Source organism: Macaca fascicularis, chromosome 2 (genome assembly GCF_037993035.2).
Source record: "Macaca fascicularis isolate 582-1 chromosome 2, T2T-MFA8v1.1".
NCBI lineage: Eukaryota > Metazoa > Chordata > Mammalia > Primates > Cercopithecidae > Macaca > Macaca fascicularis.
The window spans coordinates 115,219,948-115,235,199 of record NC_088376.1 but is presented as its reverse complement, the minus strand read 5'-3'; the positions used below and the strand labels follow the sequence as shown (position 1 = coordinate 115,235,199).

Below are 15,252 nucleotides of genomic sequence, written 5' to 3'. Positions count from 1 at the left end.
GAAAGTAAAACAACTGTGGATGATAAAGTCTGAGAGCAGTCGTAGTTAAAGACACAATTGACAAGGAAATTTGGTTACTTCTGTGGCATACAACAATTTTACATAATAACCATAATTACTTTTTTTTTTTTTTGAGATGGAGTTTTGCTCTTGTCACCCAGGCTGGAGTGCAATGGCGCAATCTCAGCTCGCTGCAACCGCTGCCTCCTGGGTTTGAGCAATTCTCCTGCCTCAGCTTCCCAAGTAGCTGGGATTACAGGCATCCACCATGATGCCGAGCTAATTTTTGTATTTTTAGTAGAGATGGGGTTTCACCATGCTGGCCAGGCTGGTCTTGAACTCCTGACCTAAGTTGATCCACCCACCTTGGCCTCCCATTGTGCTGGGATTACAGGCGTGAGCCACCATGCCTGATCCATAATTACTTCTGATAACATATGCTAAGACATATCAGAATCACAGGAATTTCACACAATTCTGGAACACATAATAACACATTTATATAAATATAATCCAAAGAAGGTTAAACACCATTTCATATTTGACAATACTTCCTGTATGACTGTATTATTTATCTCAAACAAGTCTAATATATCTCTTCTGGACTTCAGGGGACTAATAAAGAAAAAAATGCAAACCGAAGTTAGAATGTGCTTTTGGGGAGTTTGTCAAATATAAAAAATCTTAAAACACTTGATACTGATGGCAGTGGCTACGCCATCAGGCTGGCTGCAGCAGGGAGGCACGGCTTGGGCTGCACACACCGTGGAGCTGGTGGGAGCCCTGGGAGCCCCACCTCTTCTGATTCCTTCCTTCGTTCCTGATTTTCAACCAAGAAAATCCCCAATCCGGCCACTTACCTAAGAACAGGTCTTAGGCGAAAGACTGCTCTCTACCATCCCAGAAGTAGGAAAACCTCAAACTTGCCTTCTCTGTTGGAAGCGAGCTCCAACTCCAGAAAGGAGTTACCTACCTTCCATCATCACGGAAGCAGGAAAACTTGCCTTCCTTGTTGGAACAAGTAAAACTCCAGAAAAAGGAGTTGTACGGTAAAATAAACTTTAGATGTTAACCAAATTTGGGAAGATCAGGAATTTTGTGGAACGTGGAGCGGGGCTCCCAGGCCTTAGCAAATTGTCCTATAGATTTGAGCCATAAAGATAGCTCAAGCTGGTACCAAGCACCGGTAGGAGATCTGTCAAAGGTCAGGGGCACCTCCACTCAGAATCCTTTTGTGGTTGCCAAACCGTCAACCCAAAATATCTGAGACAGGTCTCAGTCAACTTAGAAAATTTATTTTGCCAAGGTTAAGGACGCACACATGACACAGCCTCAGGAGGTCCTGACAACATGTGCCCAAGTGGCCTGGGCACAGCATGGTTTTATACATTTTAGGGAGACAAAATAAATCAATCAATACATGTAAGATTTACATTGGTTTGATCTGGAAGGGCAAGACAACTCAAAGTGGGAAACTTCCATGTCATTGGTAGATTTAAACATATTCTGATTGGCAATTGGTTGAAAGAATTATTATCAGTAGAAAGGGATATCTTGGTTAAGATAAGAGGTTGTGGAGACCAAGGTTTTACCATGCAGATGAAGCCTCCAAGTAGCAGGTTTCGGAGAAAATAGATGGTAAATGTTTCTCATCAGACTTGTTTTGTGTTGATGTTAACGCTGGAGGGTATAATGAGGCATGTCCAACCCCCACTTCCCATTATGGCCTGAACCACTCTTTCAGGTTAAATTTTAGAGTGCCTTGGCCAAGCAGGGAGTCCATTCAGATGGTTACTGGTGGCCTTCAAATTTTATTTTATTTTATTTTTTATTTATTTATTTTTGAGACGGAGTCTCCCTCTGTTGCCCAAGCTGGAGGGCAGCGGCGAAGAGATCTTGGCTCACTGCAACCTCTGCCTCCGGAGTTCAAGTAGTTCTCCACCCTCAGCCTCACCAGTAGCTGGGTTTACAGGCGCGTGCCACCACGCCCGGCTAATTTTTGTATTTTTAGTAGACATGGGGTTTCACCATGTTGGCCAGGTTGGTCTCGTACTCCTGGCCTCAGGTGATCCACCCACCTCTGCCTCCCAAATTGGCAAAGTGCTGAGATTACAGGCGTGAGCCACTGCGCCCGGCCTCTCCTTCTTTTGAAGACTGGGTCTCTAACAGCTTCTTAGGCCTGAAGGATCCTGACAGGGCCGGGCTGCACCACACTCCTTCGTGTTACAAATGGGGAAACTGGGGCACACAGCAGAGGCGTTTTTCCTGAGATCACACAGCCAATCAGGGCGAGAACTGAGAATCGAACCTAGATTTCTCCAGTCCATGTTTGTGATTCCGAGTAACTCATGTTATTTTAAATCGACACTTGTCTTAAGAACGTTCGGACGGGCGAACCATTGAGAGTTCCCGAGGGGCGAATACTCAGTTCTCAATAGATTCCTGCGGGAAAACCTGGCTGCGCCGGCGCGCGCGGGTGCTTTAAGGCAATCTGGTCACAGCAACCCACGTGTCCTCCACTTCCGGGATCCTTAAGGCCGTCTTTTCGGGTGGTAAAACCCGGCCCGCCGTCACGTCATCTTGGGAAGTGTAGTTCCACCTTCCTCCAGATATAGGGGCGTGGGCGACTTTGAACTGCATTTCCCAGCAGGCTGCGCTCGCCGTTAGAGTAGCCGGACGACGGGCTGGTGGGGTGAACCCCTCATCCTGGGTCTTTTAATTTCTCAGGCGGAACGAGTGGCGGCAGACAGAGGCTTTTGGCGGCGCTGTCTGTGGGTTTTCTGAGCTTGGGGAACTGGGTACGGAGACCGTGGCGCCGGCCGCCGGTCACCCAGCTCTGCTTCCAGTCGTGGGGCAAAAAGCTGAGGCGCTTCTCCTTTAATTGCGGTGGGCGGGGCGTGCCGACGCGGCCCGCGTTGCTATTGGTGGCCGTTGGGGGCGCGGAAACTGAACGGGCCGCAACGGCCACCGCCGCTGCCTTCGGCGCCGCCAGCCCGGCCATGGCTGCGCCCTGCGCGGTAAGCCCAGCCGACTGCAGCTCCCCAGGCCTCAGTCTCCCCGCTGGGACACTGGGCGCCTAGTGGCCAGAGCGATGGCTGCGAGGGGCGGGTGGGGCGCCAGGTTCCAGGGTGGTCCTCTTCAGGACCAGTTTACCGTCTGTGCTGGGTCGGGCACTTTCTGAGCCCCTCCTGCGTGCCAGGCCCTGCGCTGGATTTCTGGAGCGAACAAACAGGCCTCTGCCTCCATCGTTTGCATCCTAGCGAGGGACACACGACCAAGTCCTGACTCATGTGTGACCTGGGACTGGTATCGGGCCTCTGTAGTCATTCTCCCTGTCCTTAGCAATTGGTGGCTGCGTAGGGTCTTGTTGAGGGTACACCCTGCTCCAGCAGAGGGGTACAGCAGGACGCTGAGATGCCCGGGCCTGCAGTGTGAGCCGGGTGGAGTCGCCCTCTCTGAGTCCACATTCCTGCAGAGGTCCTCATTTCGAGAGATTCCTTTGAACGGGCCTGGCCTTCTGGCTGATAGGAGAGGCAGGGAGGCTGGGTGCCTGTGATGCCCTGAGGCGGCCTGGCCCTCTGGCTGATTGGAGAGTCAGGGAGGGTAGGTGGTAGCCTGTGATGCCCTGAGGCACTTGAGGACGTGGACGGAGAGTCCAGGCTAGGATACCGACCTTTTGACCCTTTTGACTCCTAATCTGGTACTCTACCTCCCTTCCTGCCCCCTTCCCCCCCTCCCCACCCCGTGTGTAAACCACTGTTGAGGGAGATGAGGCCCACATGCAGGGAGCTACAGAGGGGAGGCGGTGTTGAGAGATATCACGGGACCTACTGGTCAGGGGTGGACCTGAACTTGCCTCTGCCTGCTGAGCCTAGAGGCGGACACTTTCTTACCCATGTTCTTTCAAGAAGCTCAGGTGAGAGCAGAAGGCTCTTTTGGGGACCCTCCCCCAGCTACTTCTCTCTCTGTTGTTGAAAGGAGACTCTGACAGGTGCGTTAGGGGTGGAGCTGGGCACAAGGCCATAGAGCCTTTGTTCTGGTTACTGCTGTGTAGGGTGGCTTTGCTATGCCCCAAGGACATCCTTTCCCAAGAGGAGCCTTTGTGCTTCCTGGAGCACCCAGAGTGCTTCTTTGAGGTTTGTGATACTTAGTGTAGGGGGAGTTGTTTGGGTGACTGAATTATAACCTTTCAAGTGTTGAGATCCTAGCTGCTATTGGAAGGACAGAGTCTCCGGAATATTCTCTCTGGTGTTTTCCTAAGCAATGTCCTGAATGGCCTTGCTGTTTCTCTGATGTTGGGTAGAGTAGAGTTGGTGGTGATGCCATGGGGACCTGTCCAGGGCTGACCTTTTGGGTTCACTGGCCAGTCTGTGGTGGCATTGAGGTGATAGGATCTGATTCCTGAGAAAAGGTTGGGGGATGCTGTAAGGTTCCTGTTTTCTCTCTCTAGGCTTTTAAAACATAACTTTATTAAGATATTCGTATACCATAGAATTCACCTTTTAAAGTGTACAGTTCAGTAGCTTTTAGTACATTCACAGTGTTGTGCAGCTGTAATCACTAATTCCAGAATATTTTCATCATCCCAAAAAGAAACTCCATACTCAATAACAGTCACGCCACTTCTTCCCTTTCCCCATTTTCTCCCAACCCTTGGCAATCACTAATATATTAATACTTTCTGTCTCTATATATTTGACTATTCTGAACTTTTCATATGAATGGAATCAGACAAAATGTGGCCTTTGGTGTTTGACTTCTTTGACTTAGCATGTTTTCAGGGTTCATCCATGTTGCAGCAAGCATCAGCACTTCAGTCCTTTTTATGGCTGAATAATATTCTGTTGTATGAATATGCTACATTTAGTTTATTCAGTCATGTGTTGATGGACATTTGGGTTTATTCACTTGTTGGCTATTAAGAAAAATGCTGCTCTAAACATTTGTGTACCAGTTTTTGTGTAAACCATGTTTTCAACTCTTTGGGGTATTTACCTAGAATTTCTGGGTCATTTGCTAACTATGTTTAACTACTTTATTTTTTATTTTATTATATTTATTTTATTTATTTATTTTTTGATTAGTAGTCTCACTCTGTTGCCCAGGCTGGAGTACAGTGGTGCGATCTCGGCTCACTGCAACCTCCTCCTCCCGGGTTCAAGCGATTCTCCTGCCTTAGCCTCCCAAATAATTGGGACGATAGGCACCCACCACCACAGCTGGCTAATTTTTGTGTTTTTGGTAGAGAGGGTTTTCACCATGTTGGCCAGGCTGATCTTCAACTCCTGACCTCAGGTGATCTGCCCGCCTGGGCCCCTAAAGTGCTGGGATTGCAGGCAGAGCCACTGTGCCCGGCTAACTACTTTTTTTTAGTCAGGGTCTTGCTCTGTTGCCTAGGCTGGAGTGCAGTGGTGTGATCACAGCTCACTGCAACCTTGAACTCCTGTGCTCAAGCAGTCCTCCCACCTCACCCTCCTGAGTAGCTGGGAATACAGGCACAAGCCACTACGTGTGCCTTATTCTTTAATTTTTTTGAAGGGTCAGGGTCTTGCTGCGTTGCCCAGGTTGGTCTTGAACCCCTGGCTTCAAGTGATCCTCCTGCCTCAGCCTCCCAAAGTGTGGAGATTACAGGTGTGAGCCACTGCACTTGACCTATGTTTAACTTTTTGAGGAACTGCCAAATTGCTTTCTACAGTATCTGCTTTTTTTTGTTTTTTTTGTTTTTTTTTTAAAGATCGTTTTGTTTTTTCTGGGTGTTTTGCATTTTCATGTGATTTTTGGGATCAGCTTGTCAGTTTCTGCAAAAAAGACACCTGGGATTTTGATAGAAATTATGTGGAATTGGTAGACCAATCTGAGGAGTATTGTAGTATTGTATCTTAACAATAAATAGTAAGTCTTCCTGTTCATGAATGTGGAATGTCTTTCCATTTTTTAAGTCTTCTTTCATTTCTCTTAGTGATGTTTTGTCATCTTTACTGGACAAGTCCTGTACTTCTTTTGTTAAATTATTCCTAAGTATTTTTTTATGTATCATAAGTTAAATAGTTTTATTTTTTGGATTATTCATTGCTAGTGTACAGAAAGACAATTGATTTTTGTGTCTTGATTTTGTATCCTGCAACCTTGCTGAACTCATTTGTTCCTTTTTGTTTTTGTTGAAGCGTTTCCACCATTGATATATTAGTTCGAATAGTTTTTAGTGGATTCCTTAGGATTTTCTTTATATAAGGTCATGCCTTGAGCATTTTTAACCCCACCCCCCCGGCTGTTATAGGAAGAGTGCTGGCCCCGGGGAAGCCCCTTCCTCACCCAGGCTTCACACATTTGACCCTGGCTCTCCTCCAGGAGGACCCCTCGCTGGAAAGGCATTTTAAGGGCCACCGAGATGCAGTTACCTGTGTGGACTTCAGTATCAACACAAAGCAACTGGGTAAGAAGAGGCACCTTGTCTAGGTGCTAGGTTATGAGCCGAACAGGCCAAGTTTTTACCTTGGAGGTGTGGTGGTTGGGGAGCAGAGCACAAGGACTGCACAGCTTTGTCTAACCTGTGTCTTGCTTCTGTGTGCCAGCTCTTTGGGCACTGGGCTTCATAGCTCCATTTTACATGCAGAGCCTGAGGGTCAGAGAGGTTAGGGGCCTTGCTAAGGCCACACAGCTTTTGAGGGTGGGACTGGGATCTGGGTCTTTTCCGGCACACCCTAGCCACCTTTTGGGTCTGTCTTTTGGTATGGGCCCTAAACAGTGATTCCTTTTCCTTGAAGCTTTATTGATTCTGTTGCCCACAGTAATAAGGCACACCTTCTTGTTGAAGAGCCTTGTCGGTGAGAAGGCTGTTGAGCAGAGCCGGGCACCCCCCTCACTCCCACTGCCCTTATGCTGCAGCTGAGTGTCCCCCTTCCTTGGTTGCATAAGCTTTCGTACACAACTTTTATGACTGCACTTTCCAGTTCCCACAGAGGAGACTTGCCCCTTCATCCTGTCATCAAAGCCCTCTGGTGTGTAAAGGTTAAGAGGGAACTGAAGTCATTTTTGGTCAATTTTGGGGACCTCCTTTAGGCTTCATGCTGAGTTGGACCCTCTCAATGGGAGGGGCTGGCTTCCCAGCCAGGGAGGACTTACTCTCTGGTGCCCTCAGGATGTATCTGGAGGGAGACCCTGGGCCCCATGGGAATGAGTTTTCCCAGAGCTCGGATTGCAGTCCAGGGCTGGCATGGAAGGGCCTCGGTCTTGTTCCCATGTGGGTGTGCTCCTTGGAGAACTCTGGGCCACAGGTTCTCCACCTCCAGACCACACCTCGAGATGTGCTCTGCTCTATGGGAAACTCCTCACGGTCCTGTTTGTGGATGCCAGGGAAGGTGGAGCTGGGCCAGTTGCTCCTCCTGCCTCTCCAACGTCTTGGTGGAGGCTTGAAGCCCGTTAGAGCTGCGGGTCATAGCATTACCCACTGTCCTCAGCCAGTGGCTCCATGGACTCATGCCTCATGGTCTGGCACATGAAGCCGCAATCACGCGCCTACCGCTTCACTGGCCACAAGGATGCCATCACCTGTGTGAACTTCTCTCCTTCGGGACACCTGCTTGCTTCTGGCTCCCGAGACAAGACTGTCCGCATCTGGGTACCCAATGTGTGAGTCATAGACTTTGAGGAGGCTTGTCAGAATTTGGGCCCCTGGTGCCAGAGCCATCCCCACCGAGGTCCCCTAGCTTGGCTCTGGACTTGTCACAGTGGGATTTCTACTCTGCTTTGGAAGAGGTGCCATCAGAGGCTGGGGCTGTAGTTGGAGCCCTCCCCTCAGGGTTGGAAGAGGAATTCTGGGCTGACCCCATCTATCCCTAAAGAAATGCCACCTGTTACTCTGTTCATGTAGGTGGAGCCTGGGGGCGGTGCTCTGTTCACGTAAGAGAGGCTCTGGCGTTCCCTTGTGGAGACTGGGGTTCTTGGGCTTGGCTACCTTTGGGAGGAGTGCTTGAGGAGTAGGGAGAACTTTGATGTGCTTGTGGGCTCTCATGTCACTGTTATGGGTTTCCTCACTCTTGGATGCCTGTCCTTGTAGCAAAGGTGAGTCAACTGCGTTTCGTGCACACACGGGCACAGTGAGGAGTGTCCACTTCTGCAGTGATGGCCAGTCCTTCGTGACAGCCTCTGACGACAAGACAGTCAAAGTGTGGGCAACTCATCGCCAGAAATTCCTGTTCTCCCTGAGCCAGCACATCAACTGGGTCCGCTGTGCCAAGTGAGCATTGTTCTGTCTGGAGACCCTTGGAAGAACCCTGGGGATTGGGGGCTGGCACAGGGGCTTCTAGGTACCAACTTGTGACCTCGGGCAAGTTATTTAGGCATTGTTTAAGCTTCCTCAGCCTTGGTTTCCTTATCTGTAAAATGGGAACAATAATAGCTCCTGCATTGTATGTTGTTGAGAAGCTTCACAGAGCTGATGCATGACATGTAAGTTAGTCCATAGTCAGCCATGATGACCCTCTGACATCTGTGTTGGCAAAGCACAAACTGTGTCAACAGGGGCCATTTATTATCAAAAACAACAATTAGGTACTTTCAGTACTATCACTACACGTTTTCTTTTTGTCTCTTAAGACAGTTCTGCAAGCTAAGTGGTATCATTTCCATTTGAGGAAATGGGGGCTCAGAACAGTAGTATCTTGTCCCAGGGCACACGGTGGGTCTGTGGCAGAGCTGGAGTTTAAACCCAACTCTCTCTGACAGTAAGGCTTGCCTACTTTCCAATGGGGTGTTCTCAGAGGATGATTTTGCTCCAGAGCTCCCAGATAGGGGCCCAGGCTTCTGAGGTGGGGGGCTTATCCTGGAGGCTGGCCTTCCTGCTGGCCGGGGAGCCAGTGCTGTGCAAAAGGGGCCAGGTGACCCAAAGGACCTTTCAAGGTCCAAGAATTGCAGACAGATAGTCCTACTTCTAGCTTATTTGGTTCTTTTCAACAGAGCTTCCTCATGGGTCAAATATCTTTGCTTCAGAGGAAGGGTTTGGGGTGCCAGGTGACATTAGGAGACCACATGAGTCAGAAGTTGGGGACTATTGAGCTGTGTTCTTCTGGGGACCCCATACAAGTTACTGTTCTCCAGGGCACCCCCATTCCTTTGTCCTAGGAGACCCCTGATGGCTCTTAGAGGCTTTATGATTAGGGTCCTGAGATCAGGAGGGGTCAGGACAGCCAACTTGGGTGTCAAGTCCATATTGGGCCTTTGGTGGCAGTCCCCAGGACCTCATGCCTTTTGTTGGCAGATTGTGTCTTGCTGACTCACACTTGAGTCAAATGTAGACTCGGAGGACCTGGTCCCAGAGTAATGACACTGATGGTGAGCTTTTGGCCACCTTTGTGCAAATGTTGCTGGCAGGCAGTGCCGGCTGCATGTTGCTATGTGCTGTGCATCAGGGACAGTGCTGGGGCTTTATGTGCATGAGGCTGCTCTGTGCTCACCCGTGAGGCAGGCACCATTTTTTTTCTTTTCTTTTCATTTATTTATATTTGGTTTTCCTCTAAGTCAGAAAGGACTTCTCTTTTTCCCTTTTGGTCAGAGTTTGCTGTTGGGGTGGGAGGGGGGCTGTTTGTGCATGAAGTTACGTAAGAAAACAAAAACAAGAGCAACAGGAAAGAACGAAACAAGAGCAACAGGAAAGAAGTTTCACAGATTCAGGAAGAAAAAAATAAAGGAAGCATTTTTATAACATTTGAAATTAAGTCACAGGCCAAGCTTGAAGGCTCATGTCTGTAATCCTAGCACTTTTGGTGGATGAGGCGGGAGGATCCTTTGAGTCCAGGAGTTAGAGGACCAGCCTGGGCAACATAGTGAGACCCCCATCTCTACAAAAAAAATATAACAATAAATAAAATTAGCTGGGTGTGGTGGTGCATGCCTGTAGTCGAAGTTACTTGGGAGGCTTAGGTGGGAGGATCACTTGAGCCCAGGAGGTTGAGGCTGCAGTGAGCTGAGATCACACCACTGCACTCCAGTCTGGGTGACAGAGCGATACCCTGTCTGAAAAACAAAACAAAACCAAAACCAAAATTTAGTCATAGTTTCCTGAAAAGCTCTTTAGAAGGAAAAAAAGAAAAATGATCAAGTGCTAAAAGTTAACTATTCTCAGAAACAAAGTATAATTTAAGATATGACCAAATAAACAGAAGTAACATTGCCTCCTAGGATGCGATGCGTTTGTTTCTGAAAAGACATATTAGGGTATACAAATTAAAAAAAATAATAAATCACAGCAGGGCATGTGACCCCGGGTGGTTCCTGCAGGCAGATAATAGGCACTTGGGGAAGAGTGGCTGTGGAAGATGGTGTGTGGCACCCATGTCATCTGTTAGTCCGAGGTGTGACTTGTGCCCCACCCGGTTCAGGTTCTCCCCCGACGGGCGACTCATCGTGTCTGCCAGTGATGACAAGACTGTTAAGCTGTGGGACAAGAGCAGCCGGGAATGCGTCCACTCGTATTGCGAGCATGGCGGGTGAGTCTCCGGATGCTGTCCTCCACTTGTAGGCGCTGAAGCACAGAGCACAGACCTGGGCCTGAGGAGGACCAGTGGCCTTCAGTGGCTGGAGCCGTGGAACCAGCAGCCTTATCACTGCTGCCCCTTGTCTGGTGCTTTTTGTGAGGTCTGGCAACTTAGCATTGTATCTCTTCCTGTGTGGATGGTAGCTTTGTCTCCATCCCATGAATAGCAGGAGTGCTTAACCTCAAGCCACACAATTCTTTGGAGCTGTGTAATTATTTGTGCTCCTCTTTTTCTCCTTCACTTTCTGGTTCTCAGGATTACAACTTGTCTGTCTGTGAGCAGTTGACACTCAGTTGCCCAAACTACATTTTAAAGCCTCTTGGTACGTTATCCATGGTGATGGCTTTACAAAATTCTCACTGGGTTCTTGTAGCAGATGGTGGCTGTTCATGTTGTGCCACATCATCAGGAGAGAGAGGTGCCCGCATTTGAGTAGAGACCCCAGCTTCTGCCCTCCTTCGTTGGGCTGGGAGCCACAAGGGCTCCTTGAGAGCTGGATGTGATACCAGCCTGGGAATCACATATGGGTGTAGTGAGGGTTCTTGGCCTGTCTTCTAGAGAGGGGTGGGCCAGTGGCCCTGTAGCCCTCCTGGACCTTCCCACCTGTGCCTCAGGTGGCAGGATCTGCCCCGCAGCCACCCCTGGGAAAGGTACCAGTTCCAACTTTGAAAACCCCAGGGGAGCCTGGCTGACTTTTGGGTTTGAAGATAGCCCTCTCAACTTGTATTTAAAATGGGCGGTGGGATGTGCTCCCTGGTCAGTCCACCTTAGTTTGTTGCTGGCCACTGTTCTCACCTTTTACTTCTTCTTGCTCTCCCTTGGCCACCTGGTAAACAAATGTGACAGAAAGGAGGTGTCTGGGTCAAGGGACCAGCATGGGCAGGACACAGGGATGGGAAAGCACTAAATGTTTCTGGGTCCATCTTGAACCAGGGCAGACCTCCTATAGTGCATAGTGGCCCCTGTCTTTCCAGCTTTGTCACCTACGTGGACTTCCACCCCAGTGGAACATGCATTGCCGCTGCCGGCATGGACAACACAGTGAAGGTGTGGGATGTGCGGACTCACCGGCTGCTGCAGCATTATCATTGTGAGTGTTGAACAGCCTCCTGGGCCTGAGGGCAGCCCTAGTGGGACTGTGCTGGTGTTGGATGTTGTTCTGTGCTGTAGTGCTTAAATGGGACTGAGATGGCCTTGGGCAGGAAGGTATCCTGGGTCTGTTGGGATTCCAGGGGTGAGAGTCTGTGCCCTGGCTGGCCTGGCTTGGAACCTTGGCCAGGAGATGGAGCCTGGTGCTACCTGGCTTCCACTGAGCCTTCGATGCCCACCTCTGAAGTGGCAGAGTCTCACACGTACTGCAGGGCCAGATGGGGAGTCCTCACTGCGGCTCTGGCCAGGGCTTCGCTTGAGGACCACTTCTCAGGGGCATGCCACTTGCCTTTCCTGGTGATGGAGGCTCTGCCCTCCAGGGCCAAGGTGACAGCCCTTGACCTGTGGTAAAGGGAACAGGGCTGTCAGTAGAGGCCAGCATTGGTGGGACCATGGCCACCTCTGGTCTTACAGTGTCCTCCACAGATGTAGAGTCGTAGGGAGGGTTGACTTAGCTAGGGGCCAGGCCCAGGATGGTAGCCCTTGGAAGGCAGGGTGGCAGGCAGTGGACATGGGCTCATGCAAAGTTCCAGGTGGGAGTTGGAGGGCGAGGGCAGACTTAGACATGCCCAGGATGAGTTAGCTGAGAGTATTGGGTAGGGAACTGGCCTGAGAGCAAGTATGAGTGGGCAGGGCCACGAGGCACCCCAGTTCCAAGGATGGGCTCAGGGAAGGGAGCTGGTGAGGGGTCATTGGAGAAATTGGGAATTGTGCAGCTGACAAAACAGAGATAAGTGAGACTGGACCAGGGAGAGACCAGGAAGGAAGGCAGAGCTGGAGTTGTTTGAAGAATCGTGGTCGTTAACCTGGGACTAAGCTTAAAGTTCTTGGGCTTGCTTCCATAAACCACACCTGAAATGGGAAGTACATGGCTGGACACAGGTGTGGGGCTCCGACACCACCACCCCCCACTCTACCCCTACCCCTGCCACACGCACACCCTTCCTAGCTAACTCTTGGTGTTCAAGGACAGCACTTTCTTTGGGGTAATGGAGGTGAGCACGCCTTTCCAGAATGGGGAGAAGATCCTAGTCTTGAAAAGCACATGGTGGAGAGTGGGCTCCGCAGCCGGCTTTTAAAGCATTCCTGGCCGTGTGATGTTGGGCAGGTCATTTGACTCTGTGGGGCCTCTTGGACAATGATGGGGCCTGTCTCACAGGAGGTGTTGGGAGGGTTAATGAGTTGTTTCATATCAAGAATTGAGAGGGTGGCTGGCACAAAATGAGGGGAAGGAGATACAACGTTAGTGATGATGACAATGACACTGTCTTGGTCCTGTTTGGTCTGGTGAGGCCAACCTGGTTGGTTAAGGCCTGTAGTACCCTACAGCACCACCAGGTGGCAGGGGCCAGCCGCAAGAACCTGTTTCCCTGCCCCACGCCCCGCACAGGAAACCCCGGGGTTTGTTACCAATGCTCTTTCAGACAGAGGCTTCTGGAATAGAAAAGCAGTGGGGCTTGCCTCCACTTGGAGCCCATACCTCTCCCATCCCTCCTTCAGCCTTCTGCTCTGGGCCAGGCCTGAGTGAAGGGCTGGAGCTCGGGGATGGGGCACATCTGCACAGCTGCCTGGGGAACATGGGCAGGTGCAGAGGAGGGAGGACTTAGACAGGGAGAGATGGGAGTGGAAGGCGATGAGGCAGGACAGCGGTCAGGAGCACATGCTTGGGTTCCTTTCTGTAAAGGGGGTGGCGATAGGCCTTCCTCATGGCTTTGTGAGGCTCTGATGGGAAAAGCCATATAAGGATTATAACACAGGACTGGGTATGTGGTTTGTGCTACATAAGTCCCGACACTGGGTGGAGAGGATCTCTAGGTGACCCTGGCAGGGTCCAGGCCCATCTCTGATGGATCAGGAGCCTGGGCCTGGTGTTCATGGGTATAACAGCAGATGCCCTCTGGGAAGGGCCTCAGATGCCATCTCCAGCTCAGGGTCCCAAAGATGTGGCCTGATTGGCAGTGCCAGGACTGGCCTCATCATTTAAGGTATGAAGGGAAGAAGGACATCTTAGAGGATAGCGGTGTCCAGAGTCTGCTGGGGCTGGGGGCTGGTGTGCCCCATGTGCCCCAGTGATGGGTAGGTGTCTGGCTGTGCCTGGTATCAAAGTGGGGGCTGGCATCAGAGTCGGGGATGGGTTGCAGAGATTGAGTAGAAGCAGAGAAACTGACCCTGTTGCGGTGGAGGGGCCAGCTGGACCCAGGGATCTGGGATGTGAGAATGGCTGATATCACATTCTGAGCCCCTATAATTGAGGGGGCCACAGAAGATAAAGGTCCACAAAGCAGCCAGAGTGAGAGGTATGAGCCCCATCTCCCAGCATGGGAGAGCTGAGGAGGGCAGAGGCTGGAGAGCGAAGGAGGGTGGGGTCTCGTGAAGAGGGTTGTCAGGAGGTGGAGCGATGCAGAGCAGCCGAGGAGTGGTGGGTACTGGGGAGAGGGAGCCGGGGTCCTGGAGGAAGCAGGCTTGGTGGAGGGCAGGGGCGGATCTCCATGATGGCAGGGTTGGGGAGGTGTGGGTGGACTCAGATGAGCCCCAGGGGCCGAGTCCTGAGTGGAGCTGAGTGTGTGGGCTGACAGGCCCTGCTGGGAGATTGCAGTCTGCTTCTGGCCTTGCCTCTTATGACACCCTCTCAGTGGGCCTGCAGTGTCTCATCCCTAAGCCATCCCTAGTGTAGATTGGAGGCTTAGCGGGATTTGGAGTGCCCATAAACACAGCCGGTTCCCCCTGAGCTCCCTGCTCAATGCCATGGCCAGTAGTGGGTGTTCACAGGATAGCAGACTCATCCCATAGCCTCTAGGCTGACCCTTAGGGGTGCAGTGAGCCAGGTTGATCTGAGCTCCCTGGGTAGGGGGAACATACCTCTCATCCTCTCCTGACGGGAGGACATGACCAGGTCTGCTCTGGTCTTGGGGCTCCCCAGAAAACCTCTAGCTGAAACTAAGGGGAAACCCTTTACCCAAGTGGCTCCCCCACCCCGATAGGTGCAGTAGAATCTCTTTGTAGGCTCATTCCCCAGGAAGGGCTCCCAGTACTCTGGCAAAAGATGCCTGATCTGCTTTCTGTCCCTGATCCCTAGGAAACCCAAGGGAAACCTATGGACACAGTGTCATTCAGTGTCTCCCCTAGTGACTCTGGATGGGCAGCAGGCACTTCCAGAATGGCCTTCTGGTGTTGGAGGCTGATGGGCTCTTGTGAGAGGATTTGGTTAATGATACTGCAGTGTGTGGCTAGCAAGCCCCAACCTGCTTGTGTCCAGCCATCCATGGTTGTGTTCTGTGAGGGCACTTCCTGTTCCCGCTAGGGTTGGAGTTGAAGCCTGCTTGGGGTTTGGGGCTATTGGAGGCAGCTGGAGCCATTTGTCTTGCGCTGGCTGACTCTCCTGCCAGACAAGGAGTTTCTTGGCTCTAGCCTATCACTGCAGAGAGCAGTTCTGATTTCTCAATTCAGCAAGGAGTTGATGGACTGGTGGAACCCTTTGAATGCCAATCCCCGTGGTGATGGGTTAGCTCCATATGCTCTGAGCCCACATTAAGACTGTTCAGGCATCTGAGCAGCAGCCCCCATCCCAGAA

The 15,252-nt window shown here is 51.0% G+C and overlaps 1 protein-coding gene across 11 annotated transcripts in view; it reads left to right on the top strand.

The window, feature by feature from the left end:
- Window positions 1-2,665: 2,665 nt before the first annotated feature.
- Window positions 2,666-15,252, top strand: part of POC1A (POC1 centriolar protein A) — an 81,411-nt gene continuing 68,824 nt past the window's right edge. For 5 of the 11 annotated variants that reach the window (XR_006696080.3, XM_005547312.5, XM_005547317.5 and 2 more), the window contains exons 1-6: window positions 2,666-3,017; window positions 6,349-6,433; window positions 7,458-7,629; window positions 8,057-8,236; window positions 10,377-10,484; window positions 11,507-11,622. Coding sequence is in view for 9 of the 11 variants with exons in the window: in XM_005547312.5 (XP_005547369.2) it covers window positions 3,000-3,017; window positions 6,349-6,433; window positions 7,458-7,629; window positions 8,057-8,236; window positions 10,377-10,484; window positions 11,507-11,622 (679 nt within the window). In the remaining 2 variants the exon portion in view is untranslated. Of the gene's footprint in view, window positions 3,018-6,277; window positions 6,434-7,457; window positions 7,630-8,056; window positions 8,237-10,376; window positions 10,485-11,506; window positions 11,623-15,252 lie in introns of all 11 variants that reach the window. The other 6 variants (XR_012431234.1, XM_074032376.1, XM_005547313.5 and 3 more) reach the window with 3 other exon arrangements.